The sequence below is a fragment of the Patagioenas fasciata genome, chromosome 2 (genome assembly GCF_037038585.1).
Source record: "Patagioenas fasciata isolate bPatFas1 chromosome 2, bPatFas1.hap1, whole genome shotgun sequence".
NCBI classification, from domain to species: domain Eukaryota; kingdom Metazoa; phylum Chordata; class Aves; order Columbiformes; family Columbidae; genus Patagioenas; species Patagioenas fasciata.
In genome coordinates, this window is record NC_092521.1 from 134,798,478 (window position 1) to 134,815,789 (window position 17,312).

The 17,312-nt window shown below is 36.7% G+C and overlaps 1 protein-coding gene across 2 annotated transcripts in view; it reads right to left on the reverse strand.

Moving 5' to 3' along the window:
- PALS2 (protein associated with LIN7 2, MAGUK p55 family member) overlaps positions 1-17,312 on the reverse strand; it is a 59,761-nt gene that overhangs the window by 13,995 nt on the left and 28,454 nt on the right. The window contains exons 2-6 of one of the 2 annotated variants that reach the window (XM_065831306.2): positions 14,771-14,889; positions 9,728-9,880; positions 2,305-2,457; positions 1,553-1,780; positions 668-799 (exon numbers count right to left, since the gene is read on the reverse strand). In XM_065831306.2, the coding sequence (XP_065687378.1) occupies positions 668-799; positions 1,553-1,780; positions 2,305-2,457; positions 9,728-9,880; positions 14,771-14,887 (783 nt within the window). In that variant the 5' untranslated portion in view covers positions 14,888-14,889. Of the gene's footprint in view, positions 1-667; positions 800-1,552; positions 1,781-2,304; positions 2,458-9,727; positions 9,881-14,770; positions 14,893-17,312 lie in introns of both variants that reach the window. The other variant, XM_065831307.2, reaches the window with a different exon arrangement.

Below are 17,312 nucleotides of genomic sequence, written 5' to 3' on the forward strand. Positions count from 1 at the left end.
CACTTTCAAGGGCACTGATGATGTTCAATACTGTGTATAGTGTCTTGGAAAAAATAAAAATAGCATAAACACTAGGTTAAATTTCTACTGAAGGACTGAATGTAGAAATACAACCTTAAAGCAGGATGAACTGTTAATATGTGAACTAGTGCCAAACACTTTGTTTATGAACATGCATGGTACAGCTCACAGACACTGACTGCCACTGTGGAAATATAAGATACAGCTTCTCCAAATAGCTATTCTCACCCCTCTTCAAATCCACAGGGTTAATTTCCCTCTCATTCCTCAACTCTGAGCACTTGGGAAGGGATCCACTTCTTCCACAGTTGCCGTCAGGGAAGGCTTACCACAATTAACATAGTTAACCTAAGACTTTCTGTTAGAAATTGTCCACTTAACTGATTTTGGAGTGTCTAGGCTTACAATACAAGAACAAAGACAAGCAAAGAATAGTAACAGCAAAACAGGTATTACATATACAGTTTATAACATTCAATTTTTTCTAGTATTTCAATTGTTAATATTCTTGATATTAGCTTGAAATTGGATTGCAGTGTAAATACATATATAATCTACTTCCATTTAACTGCAGATATAACTTAGAGTTTATTTTTAAGGCAACTAGTGAAACTTTTCATTCTTTTAGTTTAATCTTTTTACCAACCTGCCACCAATTTGGATCTTCCCGGTTTACAATCTGAAGAATTTCTCCTTTAGAAAATTTCAAACCTGCTTCTTTGCATGGGATGAGGTTGTCATTATATGGATTATAATCAAAATGACACTTCACAAAAACCTGAAATGTGTAAAAATTTACAAAGCTTAAACACTATAAAATACATCTTTAATAATTCATCTGTCAAACCAAGTACTGTCTTTACCTACAGCATAAAAAGTTTGACATGATCAAAGTTGCATTTGGCAAGTAAAATATAACCTATGGAAAAAAAAAAGCATATGCTAACTGAGAGAGTAGAAAGAATCAGCAGTGTAAACCTCGGTTGAAGGAGCCTCATGATAAAATTAAAAAGCCAACTGTTCTATTTGGACGACATATTACAAAACACTCATTTCTGCATTTCAGCATATATAATGGAGTATTCCTACTCTAATAACCTAAAAATGTAAGAAAAATTCTCAGAATGTAAGCCTTGTCTTCCAGGCTTGTGGAATCTTCATAAGTAATTTTTCCATTAACTCAATGTTTTAAAACAAATAAGATATGTGACTGCTTAAGACTCAAATTTGATGCAGGGGAAGAAACAGTGAGTTGCACCAGTAGATGGGAAACATCTTTGACTTTTTTCTTCCAGATACTAATTAGAATTTTTTAAGCAGATATATTAGGTGTGGTATTAATCTACTGAATACACCCATTTCCAAAATGTACCTAAGGGTGAATACAGGTATCTACATTTCAGCCTTTGTGCTAGCATTAAACACACAAAATCATCAAAATATATTTAATCCAAAACCTTAAAATAAGCTTATGCAATAGAGTACCAAGTAGTAGTTCTCTTGAAAGAATTGCTAGAAATGTGCTACTGACCTGCTGCGGAATAACGGTGTCTCTGTAGCTGGGAAGAATCTTCAGAGTGACACTGCCACTAATATTTTTCAGCAGTTCCTGCAGTTCTTTTGGATTGTTTCCAACCTCATGGCCATTCACCTCTTTAATAATGTCACCTACATGCAGAAGACCTTGTCGATCTATCATTCCGCCATGAAGAATTCGTGCTATTACCAGATCATTGTTCTCAACTCTAAACGTAACACCCTGAAAGAGGTATGTGAAACCTAGTTCACCATTATTTGAATTTCAATTTCATTTTACTATTATCTCAAGCAAAAATACACAGCTATGGGTTATTTTATCTACCCCAAAGAAAAGAGCCAGTAATAGTTACTACAGTGTAAGAGTTCCTAATACACAGATAAGTGTCAGGTGACACAAAAGTGCTTTCAGACAAGGTTTTCATACAACCAAACAATGACAGTATTGTTCTTGATTGCATGCAATCTTGTCATTTTGTATAAGGGCCAAACAGATGTTGTCTTAAGTTGGTTATGCTAGCAAGTCATTCAGCCTAGTGACTGTCTATTCAATAGCTCATAATTTCTTAAAGAGAACATGATGGAGAACATGTAAATTATCTTATTTCAATCTCTCAATACTGATCCTATCATCCATTAAATTACACAACATAATAATGGAAATAATTAAAATGTAATGCACAAAATAGGGCATGCACAAATGTTTTCACTCACACATTAAAGACACACTCATCTTCAAATGCTTACCAGTGGTTCTCCTGCTCTTTTGTGAATTCCAAGTATACGAATAGCATCTACTGGAACAATCTGGTTGTTCACTGTAGAATTATTGACTTCTGGGCTAGAAGGAGGGGAATCGTAACATTTTGAAGCCACAATATCATGTGCTTCTAAGAGGGACTGCAAAGGAACAGAAACATCCTTTTTTAAACCATGAAATAACCATCAGCAAAAGAATTTAGTTCTGAATAACCACTGAATCTGCCCTTTTGAGGCCAGATCATAAAACCCTTACTTCACATGGAACGGAAAAAAAATTGACATATAAGTAGTCACATGGCCTGATAAGCCCACTGTCTTGGCAATTGTGCTCTCTTTTGTAAATACAAATGCTGCTTCTTAAGGATATATAGGAGAAATATAATGAATTTGGGTGGAATATGTGATCTTGCAGAGAAGATGGAAAAAGGAGTGCCTAAAATAGTATTTCACCTAATGAGACACTATCTGAGCAAATGGTTAAAGTAAATGAACCCACTGCAACAAAAAAAAACCCAGACAACTCATCATTAGAGACTTGTGTTTAATGAAATAAAATTCTCCTCCACAGTAATTTAGATAATTACAGGTATGCAGGGCTTTCTAGGAACCTGCAGAATGAGTGCTTTCTGCTTGCATAAAGACAAGGCAGAATTCTAGTACCAAATGAATCCAAGTTGACAGAATTCACTTTCTGGAAGACAAGAGCTCAGATTTCATAGTTAATGGTGTTTTCAGTAGTCCATGTAAATAAATACAAAGCAAAAGAAGGAGATCCAAATAAATATTATCATATTTGGAAGACAAGGCAATTTAGACTTGATTTTCTCATAAAATATACTTTAAGATTTAAATAAAGGATTTATAAGACAATACATACAGGCAAAACAAGATTAAACCTGTGAAATCAGACAGTGGAGACTTTCTATCTTGAAAAGGGACAGCCTATAGCCACCATATACAGTAGGTCAACATAAAGCACCCTGTAGCACAGAGAATTTCACTGACAGATACGAGAAAAGCAGCATGTAGAGATGCGCACTAGGCCTCAAACAACATAGCTTTGTTTCAAACCTGATGAGATACCATCTTAAGTCAGATCACTGACTGATGTCAAGTAAGTACCTAAAGAGCAGACACCAAAAACAAGACATCATGGGGACTATGACTGATAGTGACATGCACATGCCAGAGGGAGATGGCAAACTACTAGAAAGCAGAGCAGGTGAGCAGGCAACATTTAACACTTTGCTTTTCAGTCTGCTCCATCCTTCTGTAAGCCACCTCTAACCTAAAAGTTGTGCAACCATATTAGTTTGGTGCTAAACTCAACACACAAGCCCTCAAAGTGTCACAAACCTGAACAGTCATTTTAATCTACCCACTACACAATGACCTTGCTGATATTTCAATTTCATGCTAAAAGGAAGTACTAATTCATCAATTTTGCCCCTGCCACTAAGACTGTGAAGACAGCTGCTTATTGTGGCTGCTCTGATACTGTGGACAGAAATCAAATAAAATTAAATAGGAAAAAACAATCACCTATTTAAATCAAACAGCTGTCAGATGGTAGCAATTTCTAATTCTTCATTATCCAAGACACATCCAATCCAGAAACCAGGAGAACAGATCTCTGTTTGCCAATGTTTGCAAGCAACATTTTTGGATCTTTCTACTTTTCCAAGATGAAAAAAAACTAGCATCAACTATACATGTTTTGACACATTGCCATTGACAAACCAGGCAGATACACCAGTATGGTCCAACAGAACAATTAAATTACAAATTGAAGGCTGAAGTTTGGGGTAACACAAAAGAGCAGAATAACGTTATGGTCTTGAATTTAGAACTCCTAACACTTCAGGTCTCAGAAGTACTTAACATATTTGTGTTCCTTTTTTATGCACTAAATATGTGCTACTCTTCTCTCATAACACTGTTTTAAATGTTAGAACTTAATAAATTGACTACAGGTCCTTAATATACATGTGAAAAAGAAGACACTTCTAAAGGCTGTTCTGGAAAAGCGAGGAATCAGTATCTTAGAGAAACTGGGGGGCTGGTAAGGAGGCATGAATATGTAGGGAAAATAACTCTCTAAATTAAGATCTCTCTAGGAGGCATTTAAGATCACTTTTCTCAAAAAGGTATGATTAGCCATTACAAAGCTAACTATTACAAGAAAATATTGACTACTTTTCAGATTAAGTATTTTAAGTATTTATAGAATCCTCTATTTAGGATGAACAACTTGCATAACTCTTGAAAAGGTGAAAGTCACTGAACAAGTTCTTCCATATGCAGCAGAAGTGATTCTTCTGCATGTTTAATCACTCTAACAGTGTGGTACTTTCAACTTCGCCCAAGGCAACATATTATTGCTCTTGTATTCTGCCCTCCAGCTACTGTTTGGCAAGATTTGCTAGAGCCTTTTCTATGCATTGCACATGCCACCTGACACTTCATAGAATAGCTTGGGTTGGAAGAGACCTTCAAAGGTCATCTAGTCCAACCCCCTTGCAATAAGCAGGCACACCTTAAACTAGATCAGGTTGCTCAGAAACCTGTCCAGCCTGGCCTTGAATCTCTCCAGAGATGGGGCACCTACCACTTCTGGGCAATCTGTGCCAGTGTTTCACCACACTCATTGTAAAAAATTTATTCCTCGTGTCTAGCCTGAATCTCCCCTCCTTTAGTTTAAAACCATCACCCCTTGTCCTATCACAACATACATCTGTATAGCAGAGGGTTTGTACCCAGAGAGGTGGGTCATACTCTGGCAAATCTGCCATGTTCTAAGTTCCCCACACAGAGGTGCCCACTATGGTGGGCACTGGAAGGTTGAGCAGCAGTTTCTAGCTTCAGTACCTACTGGCCTGATGGTCAGCCATCAATGCTGTGAAATTCATATGAACTCAGTATCTTCCATACTCGGACTTCTGAAAAGTTTAGTTGAAGGGGGTAAAAAGTGGAAGAAAAAAAAAGACAGGAATGAAGGTAGAAAAGAGAAAAGGGAGACAGTCAGTCAAACACAGCAGTATAACCACACAGGCAGCTGTACTCCAGAGGCCAATCCCCAATGTATCTTCTGTAAAAATGTGTAAAAGAAACAGAGTAATTCAGTATTTTCACCACTAAATGATACATTTCATTAAGCTATTGCACTGAAGACTTGTATACCACATCTGATACTTGCATGCCAAGGCACGTTACAACTGTAAGATGATGCTGTGATAAAGTGACACCATTCATTTGTAAAATACAGAATCAGCCTCTGAAACAGTTATATAATAGTGTCCATGAAACTTTAAAAGAGCCAAGACAAGGTGGCTTGTTTACACATTTAGTAAACTGGAGAAAGGATGCAGATCACATTTTCTATAATTAAAAATTACATTGTATTTTTCCTTTCTTCCTTACAGGCCTCTTCTTGCAGAATTTGGAATATGCTTCCTTGCACCAAATGATGAAGACAGCACTTACTTCTTGAGTATTTAGTTAATTTTCTGTTTCTTTTTCAGAGAGAGAGACATATAGCCTCCCTGAGCCTTAGAAAGACTATTGCAGCCACATTTTGGTCTGCAAATTTTCCTAAATGCTATTCCAGAGTGGTGATAACTATGATATCAGTTAAATAAAAACACTTAATCAAAATAATACTACTTTGGCTTTAGTTGTCTTTGTTGTTTGCCTCCAGATGCGGAACGGAAGCACAAAATTAAGGACAGAAAAGTACACCTCAATTTTAGGCTTGAAAATTGAATCACCTCAGATCTACTTTTTAAAAGTATCTAGTTGTTTTTTGCCTGCACACAGCAACCAAAACTGCTCATTGTTTCTCTAAATAACACTGAAGCCCTCATAAGAGGCACTTAGAAAACAACAACAAAAAAATTAAAGCTGCTTCAGGCTTCTTTTTTTTTTTTTTTTTTTAACTAACTCTAATTCTGACAGAGTGAAGGATAGGCTAGTTCTCTAGGGCAGCATTTAGCTACCTTAACAATCAACCAGTCTTTTCTCTTTCTTTTGTACCTAATTTTTTTCTGTAACATCCAGGTTTTGCAGTAAATGAAGCAGGGAGCTCTAGAAATAGCTTATTTCTCTTACATACCCATGACCCAGTCAACAGTATAGCAAAAGAGGCAGCATGCAATCTTGTTCATAGCATGCAATAATCATGACATGAATTTTTAAACTGGGTTCCAAGGAAGAGTCAAAGTGCAGACCAATAAGTCTGATACTGATACCAAACAAATTAGAAGTAGTTTCCATAAAAAAAGAAAAAAAAAAAAAAACACCAACAAACCAACCCAGAATGATGGGACAGTACAGAACATGGGAAAGCATCAAGATGCTTCAATAAAGGGAAGTCATGCTTCTCAAATCTAGTTAAGTTCCTTGAAAGAGTCACCAAGCATGACAGTGAGGCAGTTTTATTTGATAATATAGATCAATTCCCAAAAGGGCCTTTGAAAGACTCCTTTATCAAAGTCTTTCAAAGAAACAAAGCTACTATAGGATAAGCAGTAAGGCTCTCAAGCAATCAAAAACATTGGTTAAAAGACAGAAAAAGTTGGGCCAGGAATATAATATTATTAGGTTTCACAATTAACGTCACTAGGGGATTTCCCACAGGCATCTAGGCTCGGTTCTGTACCTGCCAATATGCTGACATGTCAGATAAGTCATCTAGACAATGGGGCTGAGAAGTGAAATTACAGTGTGTGCTGATGCTGATAAACTAGTCGAGGAATAAAACAACTGAGTGTAACCTGCAGGAGCACCTCATAAGCAACAGAGTGAGAACACGGCAAATGAAATTCAACACTGACTTCAAAGGAAAACACGATCCCAATCTAACATTAACTGACAGACTCAGAACTGGTATCTCAGATGTAAACAGTACAAAAAAGCAAACCAAACCAACAACCCACCTCTACATTTACTGAGACTAGAGGTACCTCTTCTTTACTGAGAGGGCAGTCAAACACTGCAACAGGCTTCCTAGAGAGGTGGTTGATGCTCCATGTCTCTCAGTGTTTAACAGGCATTTGGACAATGCCCTTAATAATATGCTTTAACTTCTGGTCAGCCCTGAAACGGTCAGGCAGTTGAACCCGATGATCATTGTAGGTCCCTTCCAACTGAACTATTCTACTCACCAGCTGTTAAAAAGGCAAACCAAATACTAGGAATTTTTAGGCAATCAGTAGGAGATGCAATGGAAATTATGTCACCACTTCATAAGTTCATGCTGCTGTGAATGACTCTGGGAAGCTGTATACAGCTGTACACAGCTTCGCTTCCCTTTGAGACAGACACACATAGACTATGAGGTCGTTCAAATCACAAGTAACATAGGAAAACTGACTAAGAAAAACTGTTTAGTCTCAAGGGGGCAGCAAGGGGATAGTAAGTGAATTTGACAGGTGACAGTCTCAAAACATCATAGTCTCCACTCTGCTGGGAGATGTTGTGAGAGCCAGGTTTTCACATGGATTCAAAAAAACGACTGAACAGCCTGACAGAAGAGAACATCATCACAGGTGGATTATGCTACTTCTCACTCAGACATCTGAGCACCAAATCATCAAATCCTCAGAAAACATTTTTGAAGGCATCACTTGTTGGCTTGTCCTAGCCTTACAGCCCTCACTAGATGCCTACCGATGGGAACAGGGAAGGAAAACAGAAGAGATATTTGCTAAATGGACCTTTAATGTACAATTAGGAAGCACTAACAGAAGATCATAGCAAAACTACAAGTTAAAATAGCATATATGCAATTTCAAGTCTGTTCTTTATAAATCAAATAACAATAAATGTATGAGAAACAGTGTAAATATTGGCATTTTTGTTCACCTGCTACTTTGGAACTTTTAAATTAAATCTGTAAGATGCTTAAGCCTGAACTTATGGGGTAACTGATACCAGAATCATGTGCCTCTCTAAATATGAGCACTGAATAGCAATGGATACTGGGTTTATCTTACTATTGGCTGTTCACCCTAATTAAAATTCATATTTGATCTCAGTCTCCTACTGCCACTTCCAGTCTCCACCACAATGACTCTTTTCTCAGCCTCTGGTCTTTGCCATCTCTCTCCAGAGGTCATAGCTGCAGTACCTGTCAGAGTCAGTCTACTCCAGCACTTAAGTCCTCTTCATCTTTGATTCATACTCTTTGTTTTGTCAGCTTTAGTTTCTGTGTCTAACATGATGGATCTTTGCCAGGTCTGTCGCTGTGCTAGTTGGCCCCTAATTCTAATGTTTTTGCATTGTAACTACAAATTCCTCCAAACGCATCCTCCTCTTCTCCAGTACCATTTTCTGCTAAGGGATCAAAGACCGATTTGCAGGTTTATTCACCAGTAAGTCTCCAAATCATAGTATTTGATCCCTTAGTTATGATGCCCTTCTGGACAAATAAGAGCAAAAGGGAGGCCAACATACCACTCTTAGAAGAGGCAGAGGAGCTGTCAGCACTCAGAATGGCTATTACCTCAAAAGCTGAGCTCCTAGAGGGTTCCCTCTTCAACAGGCCACAACACAGCTTTGACAGCATTTCCAGTGTTTACATTAAACAGTAATGCACCTCACTGCTGCGCTTGTATAATACATAACTGAAAATTTAGGAAAAAAAAAAAAAGTGTGTTTAAACTCACATACCCAAAAAATTTCTATGACCCTATACCTGTCTGCCAAAAGATGCACATTTATACTGTGGCTAAAGGTTTGCTTATGTTCTTTACAGGATACCTATGGCTAAGTATTAAAGTCACCAGAAGCCTGCCTACGAAGTCCAGAATCTGCCATAGACTTACAAACCCTAATCTTCAAGGGTCAGTACAGAAGCTGGCCATAGAATGGCAGCTATGGAAAAAACATCTGCTTTTGACAAGTGTATGTCAAAACTTAATTTATGTTAAGCAGAGCAATAGTGAGAAGGATGCATATTCTCAACTTAACCTGCAGAGCAGATCATATAGAAGAAGCACATTCATCACTCCACAAACTGTACATATTACACCTGAGTATGAACACCAACAGCTGAACCAAAATGCAGAATGGTCAGTACCAGGAATGGAGACCACCTAGAAATGCTAAAGATGAAGCCTTTAAGGAATTGCTATGGAAACTCCAGTCATATAGTAAATGTTTGTCCAAGATTTATAACAGAAACTGCAGTGGATTTTAATACAATGAGTGAAGATATTCTTGAGGTGATATCAAAGAATAAAATCCTGCTCATTCTTAGCTTCACATGGTTTCTACTTTACCTTTCATTTGGAGTAAAGTCCTACATATTAAAGTTTGCCACAGTTCAGTTTTTGTTTCATTATTATTCCTAGATCCATATGTGGACACTGATACAGTAAGTTGGTAATACACAGTAAAAAGGTGGCACCTGAAAATGAGGCTCCTTCAGTATTCCAACCAATTCTGCAATATTTTCATCTTTATTTACTAAGGGACTGATGTCTTCAAGAATTTCATTCACCAACTCCAGGTTGTTGTCACTGACAGCCTCAAGTTTAGAATCTTCTAGTCGCTCGTGAGCCTGTAAGATTAAATAAATGAGAATATATTATAAATAAGTTTCAAGTAGATCCAATTTATAAACCTTTTAAATAATTTATTGGTGCAACCTTAAGCAGGAAAGCCAGAAAAATTACATACAGTATAACCTGTATATTTTATCTTTATAACTGCTGAAGGATTTTGCATGCTTAACTACGTGACCCAGCATACTTTATAAGCAGCACTTGTCAGAGGTATTCATATGTCCTCATTTCCTGTAACTTCTATGCTGTATATACCAAACAGTCCTCTCTGAACAGAATAGCACCTCAGACCTTTCCTGTTTCAGAACCTAGTGCAACTACACCTTCTATATGAAGGACAAAAAAGGAAATATGTGATGTGCTCAGAAGAAAAATCAAGTCTGCAAGAGAAGCATCTACCCTTGGCTCCTCCCATTCAAACACCTTCAAAACAGAAAATTCTAAAGGAAAATCTGCACAAAAAAATGAAATGCTAAAGAGAAGTCTGTGGCAAAGACTGCTAACAGTATCCTGGGCTGCATTAAGAAGACTGTTGCCAGAAGGCTGACCTCTACTCAGCACTGGTGAAGTGACATCTGGAGCACTGTGTCCAGTTCTGGACATACTGGAGGGAGTCCAGTGAAGGACCAGGAAGATGATGAAGGGACTGGAGCACTTCACATTTGACGAAAGGCTGAGAGAGATGCGACTGTTCAGCCTTGAGAAGAGAAGGTTCAGGGAGGGATCTCATCTGTATGAATACCTGAAGGGAGGGTGCAAAGACAATGGAGCCAGGCTATTTTCAGTGGTGTCCAGTGACAGGACAGGAGGCAATGGGCACAAACTGAAACATGGGAGGTTCCCTCTGTGCATCAGGAAACACTTTTTCCACTGTGTTGGAAGCCATCTGTATGTGGTCCTGAGCAACCACCTCCAGGTGACCTTGCTTGAGCAGAAGCTTAGAACAGATGCCTTCCAAAGGTCCCTTGCAACCTCAACCATTCTGTGATTTCATGATAACTTTTTATCTCTTTCTAGAGCTATTGCCACAGACATAATACTTTCCTAAGCACTGCAGATACTTAAAGTCACTGAAAGGTAGGAGCTTTCAGCTACAAAAGAAACATCTCATAAATCCAAATGCTTCAGTGATTTATTACAGGTAGTGCTGTATCATAAAATACAGGAATACAAGGAGGCCAAAAGTAACTGATTCTCAATGCACTCAATTAAGAGTTATTTACAACACCATAGCAACTACAAGTTTTAAAAAGAAGAGCAATTGCTTTGCCATGTAAAAACACAACAAATAACAGATATATTTGGCAGTCACCTATATATATTTCCAATATATATAATTTGAAGGTATGCACACACATCCACTTTCTTATTAGTGCTTTAAAACAGATGTTAAAATACAATTTTGCTAAAACTTTTTTTCCTGAAATCATCTGAACATTAAATTCTACTTCATATCTATAAAATGGTATTTCTGCAGGACTGATGACCAAACACTGGAAAGACTAACTTAACACAGAGAAAGACATTTCAAACATTCCCCAACACCAACATGCACAAAACAAATGACCATGTTTATAAAGTCATAGGAAGCCTGTCACCTACACACATTCTCTTTACTAAGGGAATGCTATTTTGTATAATACATACAGTAAACAATACCCTTCTTTTAAAGTTTAATTCTTTTACAGCAAGTAAAAACACAAATCTATTGACTTTCAAACATATTCCAATTACAAAACCTTTGTAAGATTAGAGAGTATGGGTTACCTTCTTTCTCACTCATTTTCTTTAAAATACTACTACTAACACAAGAATATAATCTAAATTCAAATATCCTTCACCCCAAAATCAAGGCCATGTATATACTGAGGAACAGAAAGTTTTTCAGTCAACAACCTCTGATCTTGTAATACATAGGGCAGTAGCAGGATAGGAAGAGGTATGAATAATTAGGAAAAAAAAAAAAAAGGCTAACTTAGATATTTCATTTGTTTTTTCATTTCAGTCCATAATTTCAGAAACAGTGATACTGAGTTGAGTCTCTTGATTCATTCAATATTTATTATACTTGCGAAATGTTCAAATAGTAAGGCTTTTGCCTCCAACAATCTGATATCCTAAATACTGGACTCAGTGTTTATGCCTAAGATGTTTCTTTGGTCTGGGTTAGGCATTCACCTGGTACACTGTAGGCTATGCGACAATACTAAAAGCAATAGTATGACTGCAGGAAAGAATATAAAGTTTTGAGGTTCAAAAGAATAGTTAACAATTCAGAGGAAAAGAATTTTGATGAGAGAGTTCAGCAGCAAAACTGAGTAACATTCAATCATGTTTTAAAGTCAACAACTTTTTTCAAAAAAGCATAACAATTAATAAAGGCTAGTTAGGACTGAGCAGAAACCTCAACACAGGAAAGACAAAGAACTGTTTGAGAGAGTCCAGAGGAGGACACAAAAATGATCAGAGGGATGAAACCCTTCTCCTATGAGGACAGGCTGAGTTAGGGTTGTTCAGCCTCGATAAGGCTCCAAGGAGACCTTATTGCAGCCTTTCAGTACTTAAAAGGGGCTTACAAGAAGGATGGGGACAAACTTTTTAGCATAGCCTATTGCAATAGGACAAGGGGTTTCAAACTAAGAAGGAACAGATTTCAAGCTAAGAGAGAGTAGATTTAGATTAGATGGAAGGAAGAAATTTTTTACAGTGACGGTGGTGAAAAACTGGCCTAGGTTGCCCAGAGAGGTGGTAGATGCCCCATCCCTGGAGACATTCAAGGCCAGGCTGGATGGGGCTCTGAGCAACCTGATCTAGTTGAAGATGTCCCTGCTCAGTGCAGGGTGGTTGGACTAGATGGCCTTTGGAGGTCTCTTCCAACCCAAACTATTATCTGATTCTACAAACACCAGTAAATGACAGGATAATGCATTTCACAGTATTTTACATTTTATCCTACCACCTACTGAAGAATGGAAGGTACAGTAAAAGAATCCTATCTCCAAAAAAGATTTGTAACTTCTATCTTGACGTCTTTATTCTAGACAGAAAAAGTGTGAAATGAACTTAATGCAATTTTTAAAATATTAGCCAGACTTTGAATTGCAAAACATTATAAACTAACTATTATGCTTATTGCTTGCCTTCGTTTTTTTTAAGGACTGAAAAGAAAAAATAAGCTTGTATGGCTCATGACACATTTCCGTAAGTTTCTTCTCACCCTTTTTGGGATGTTTTACATAATTATTAGTCTTAATAATTAATAAAGGAAAATTAAAAAGCTTTTATATTTCTGGCCCAGTCTGAAATGAATCTGCTTAAATAATCTGACTATGTCAGGGTCCTGAGAATTGCCTATTCTGTTAAAACTCAGTCTTCTGATAGAAAAACAAGTTTTATGTATTTTTAGAGACAAATGGACATATATATATGAACTATATATACTTAATGAAATGTGTTGTTATTTTGATCTTGTCCTTATTTAGCTTTGCTGGTTAGGACTGAGTGTTTGGGCTTATTTCCAAAATAATTACAAAAGAAAATATAAGTGTGGTCATGCCATATGAACACAATTAAAATGTTTCAGCATTCTAGATAAAGCACGTTTATAGTTAAGAGTCTGTTTCCATTACATGCATTTTTTTTACATCTGCTAGTCATTAAATTCCACATAATTGTAATTGGCCATTAAAGCACAAATTCTTGATACGAAAAAAAATGCTTTGCTATGAACATTTTCTTCATGATAAATATTAAATTAAAGAGGACATATGCATCAGATCTTGAAGTTGGAAATAACTCTAAGTAAGGAAATGCTTTTACTTAGTCTTGTAAATTTAGTACACAAATCTTTCCCTCTGCAGTCATCTCACTAGCAGATCAGACACTTCCTAAGTTTCTTACTACGCAATGTCTTCCAATTACAACTAATTTTTTTGAACAGCTAAGCAGAAGTAAATTCTTATATGAATTCTTATGAAAAGTTTTCATTTCCGGATTTTTATACTGAGCAAAAACCCTGCACAACAATTCTTCAGAGTATTTTGTGCCTGTCCAGAGGGCATTGCTTTCAAATGTTTGTTCATATTAAAGACACAGCTACATTTAAATTAACTGCTTTTTTCCTCATGAAAGAAGCTTATTTTTATGAAGTAAGACAAAGAAAGAATATAAGTGCTGTACAATATTGACTGCATCTCCTACTGGTAAGATAGGCTATATTTTAATTACAGAGTCTAAAGATTTCTTGTAAATATCACCTGATATATTTTTAGCTGATTGCTACCATCTATAAATAAAATATTTTAATAATGCAAGACCAAAACTAAGGATAGCCCACGTCTCTCAGAGCTGACAATCACAGGTTCCAGTATTACTCTGAGATCCAGGAAAGGGCATGGTGGGTATATTTCACTGGGTTGATCAGAATGTCATTTTGAGACAAAGACAAAAAGAAAACTTGTTTACGCCATGGGGGAAAGAAGTAAAGAAGGTTATAGCTCTCACTTTTCACCTTTGGCAAAAACGCTAGAAGTCAGAAGGCATATGGGTTTTGCACACAACAGTGTTCACAAGACTATATTAAAGCCAACTGCGTCTAATTTTAAGTATTTTGACATTTTCTTCATAACTATTTTTACCACATTATTTCTGGATTCTCTGAATTTTTCTTCTTCATCTAGATTCTTCCATGTAACAATAAATTAGTGTGAACAGAAATTACATTATACCAAATCTTCACCTTTAAGAACTCCTTCAAGTCTTATTCTGAATAAAACATACTGTACATAAAAGCCATTGTTAATACCTCAGTCCATACTCAGTGTTCACACAATAATTTAAGAGGTAAAATATTCCCAGATTCTACTCAGAGCAGCAAGTTTAAATACCTTAGCAAGTGATCTTACAATAGGATTTTCCATAATTCCTTTAAGAAAAATCAGGTCTATTTCTTCAGCTCCTGTCGATGTTGGCAGATCAGTAAGGTTATCCAGGACCTGCTGCATGGCTGCTGACAAAACAAAAACAAAAAGTAAGTACTGACCAAAATAGGCTTGCATAAATAAAAGCTCTGGGAAGCACCACAATACTAACTTTAGAGATGTTAAGCAGCCAACTAAATCTATGAAAGCAAGTGGACAGAAAGGAAAAAGGACTTTATTTGTTGTTGTTTGAAAAGTGGAAATAAAGGATCTATTCAAATACTTATCATCACAATCAACTTAAATCCATGCCCAGCACATTCCTTTCAAGGTTCACTACTACTTAAAGATCGAAAAAAAACAACCAAACAAAAAAAAAATCCCACCAAAACAATACAAAACCATACCCAAACAAACAAGTATAAACTACTATAAGGTCTGCATAACCTTCCAAATGCAATATAAGCAACTCATTCATGACTCTTTTCATTTAATCTGTCTTTCAGAGGAAGTTTTCAGCCCTCATACATACACCAACCAATTACAAGTTTTACAATGCTTTTATAAGGCTGATGTCACTGTTTTAAAAACGAACACATAGTTTCAAACCATTTTTCTTCAACCAACAATCTGCTTCCAAGCAGGTTTTACCTTGAGGACAATTGTGTTCATCCCTATCAGTCCTTTGCAACGAATTCTGACTTTACAACCAGTTCTGACTTACTGCACTCCAGCACGAAGTGCAGATGGTGCTGATGCTAACACCAACCAGGCACCACAACACACTGCAACCAGAAGTATATCCTACAACACAAAACATATCGTGCCTGCCCAGTACCCTCAGTGGAGATTTTCCTGGCTGTCTACAGACTCTGAGAGAACTGCAGCGACTTGAGTGAGAGCTAACAAAGGTGGCCAAGAAAAAGCCAGATAATCCCACCATCTCAGCTGTCCTGTCCTGTGAAGTCATCAAGGTGAGTGATGCAAACTTATTTTATAATTGTGTCCTTCAACCCTCATGTTTAAAATAAAGCTGAACAAAACAGATCTTTTATGTTAGACATCAGATTCATTTATGTTCACGTGTTACAGAGTTCTTGTGCATTTCGGCACACGTGCGGCAGGCCTTAGCAGGGATTACATCAGGTAGCCCCGAGCTTGCAGAGATGAACACGTGCCAGCTTAGACTGAGCACAAAAGAAGTCACCCCTGGAGACAGTTATGACATCCTTTGCAAAGTAAATGGTCATTCTCCACCTGTTTTCCAGCATTTGACTAAATATTATCTTGTAGTACTATCTTAACAGTGAATAACCTATACTGTTATTCTGTTTAATGGTATTCTTTTAAACTCCTGCTGAGTTCTATGTCCATGCTCAGACCCACAGACACTAAAAAAAAAACTCAAACTTCTGTTGAAATCCCCAACAAGCTAAAAAGCATTAGAACAACCACTGTGTACTGCAATGCTCCACATGTTGCATAGCAGCATATATCAAGAGAATTGGAAAGCCTATATGCTCATTCTCCCACACAGGAATTTACCCTTAACTTTCCTCATTGCTTTATAATGAAAACTATTATGAAACACTGCACAGTAACAGAACAAACAGCATTTCTCAACACCTACTTTCTAATTTCAATTCTTCCTAGAAAATTCCATCCCAAGAAAAATTTTCTAGCCATTGTTTCTGACAAGTGGAACTGACATTTCAACAATCAAATTGTCTTGTGTGTCACATTTTAACTACGGCAGTCTATGCTAAAAGACTGCATTTTTAAAAAATATGTTTTAACCAGACTTCTGGCTTTCAAAAAGCGGATCTTCTGTGAAACCATGAGTAGGAGGGAAAAATGACACTTTATGCTTTCAGATTCTGAAGCAATATTATTCCTATTTTTTTAACAAAGTGCTGTTAGCAATCACACATTACATAAACTCACCAAATAAACCTGTAAATAGTCCACATCTTCCTCAGACTAGGTATGTCCTGTATCTTGAGTAGTTCAGCTGCAGATGCAACTGCCTTGTTTCAAGTTTTTTCAATCCTCAGTTATACATTCATGACTCTTGATGCAGTCATGCAAGCTATAGTATTTGCAGAAGCAGACAGATGTTTCTAGCCAATTTACATAGTGTACTAAGTGCTACATGAATACTGCAAGTGTTATTATAATAAGCTTTACTTACATTTTTAATGGTTATATAAATTGTTTTTAAGGGATGTCAGGTTAGCAATTTTGTGCTTATAAATAATCATTAAAAACATAAAGTTTCGTTCAGGTCAAAGCATGCATCTCAACTATGAGCTGCATTTCCAGCACTTGATGCTGACAGAGGCGTGCATAATAAAGACATTTCTTATATGTTTTCATGTTAACAAGCTGTTTCTTACATAACCATTTCAGAATTCTGCCTATCTTACTATGATCAAATTTAAAAAAATCAAATTCCTATATAAAAACTTCATAACCAAGGAGAAACTGTTGAGAGCTTCACAAGAATGAC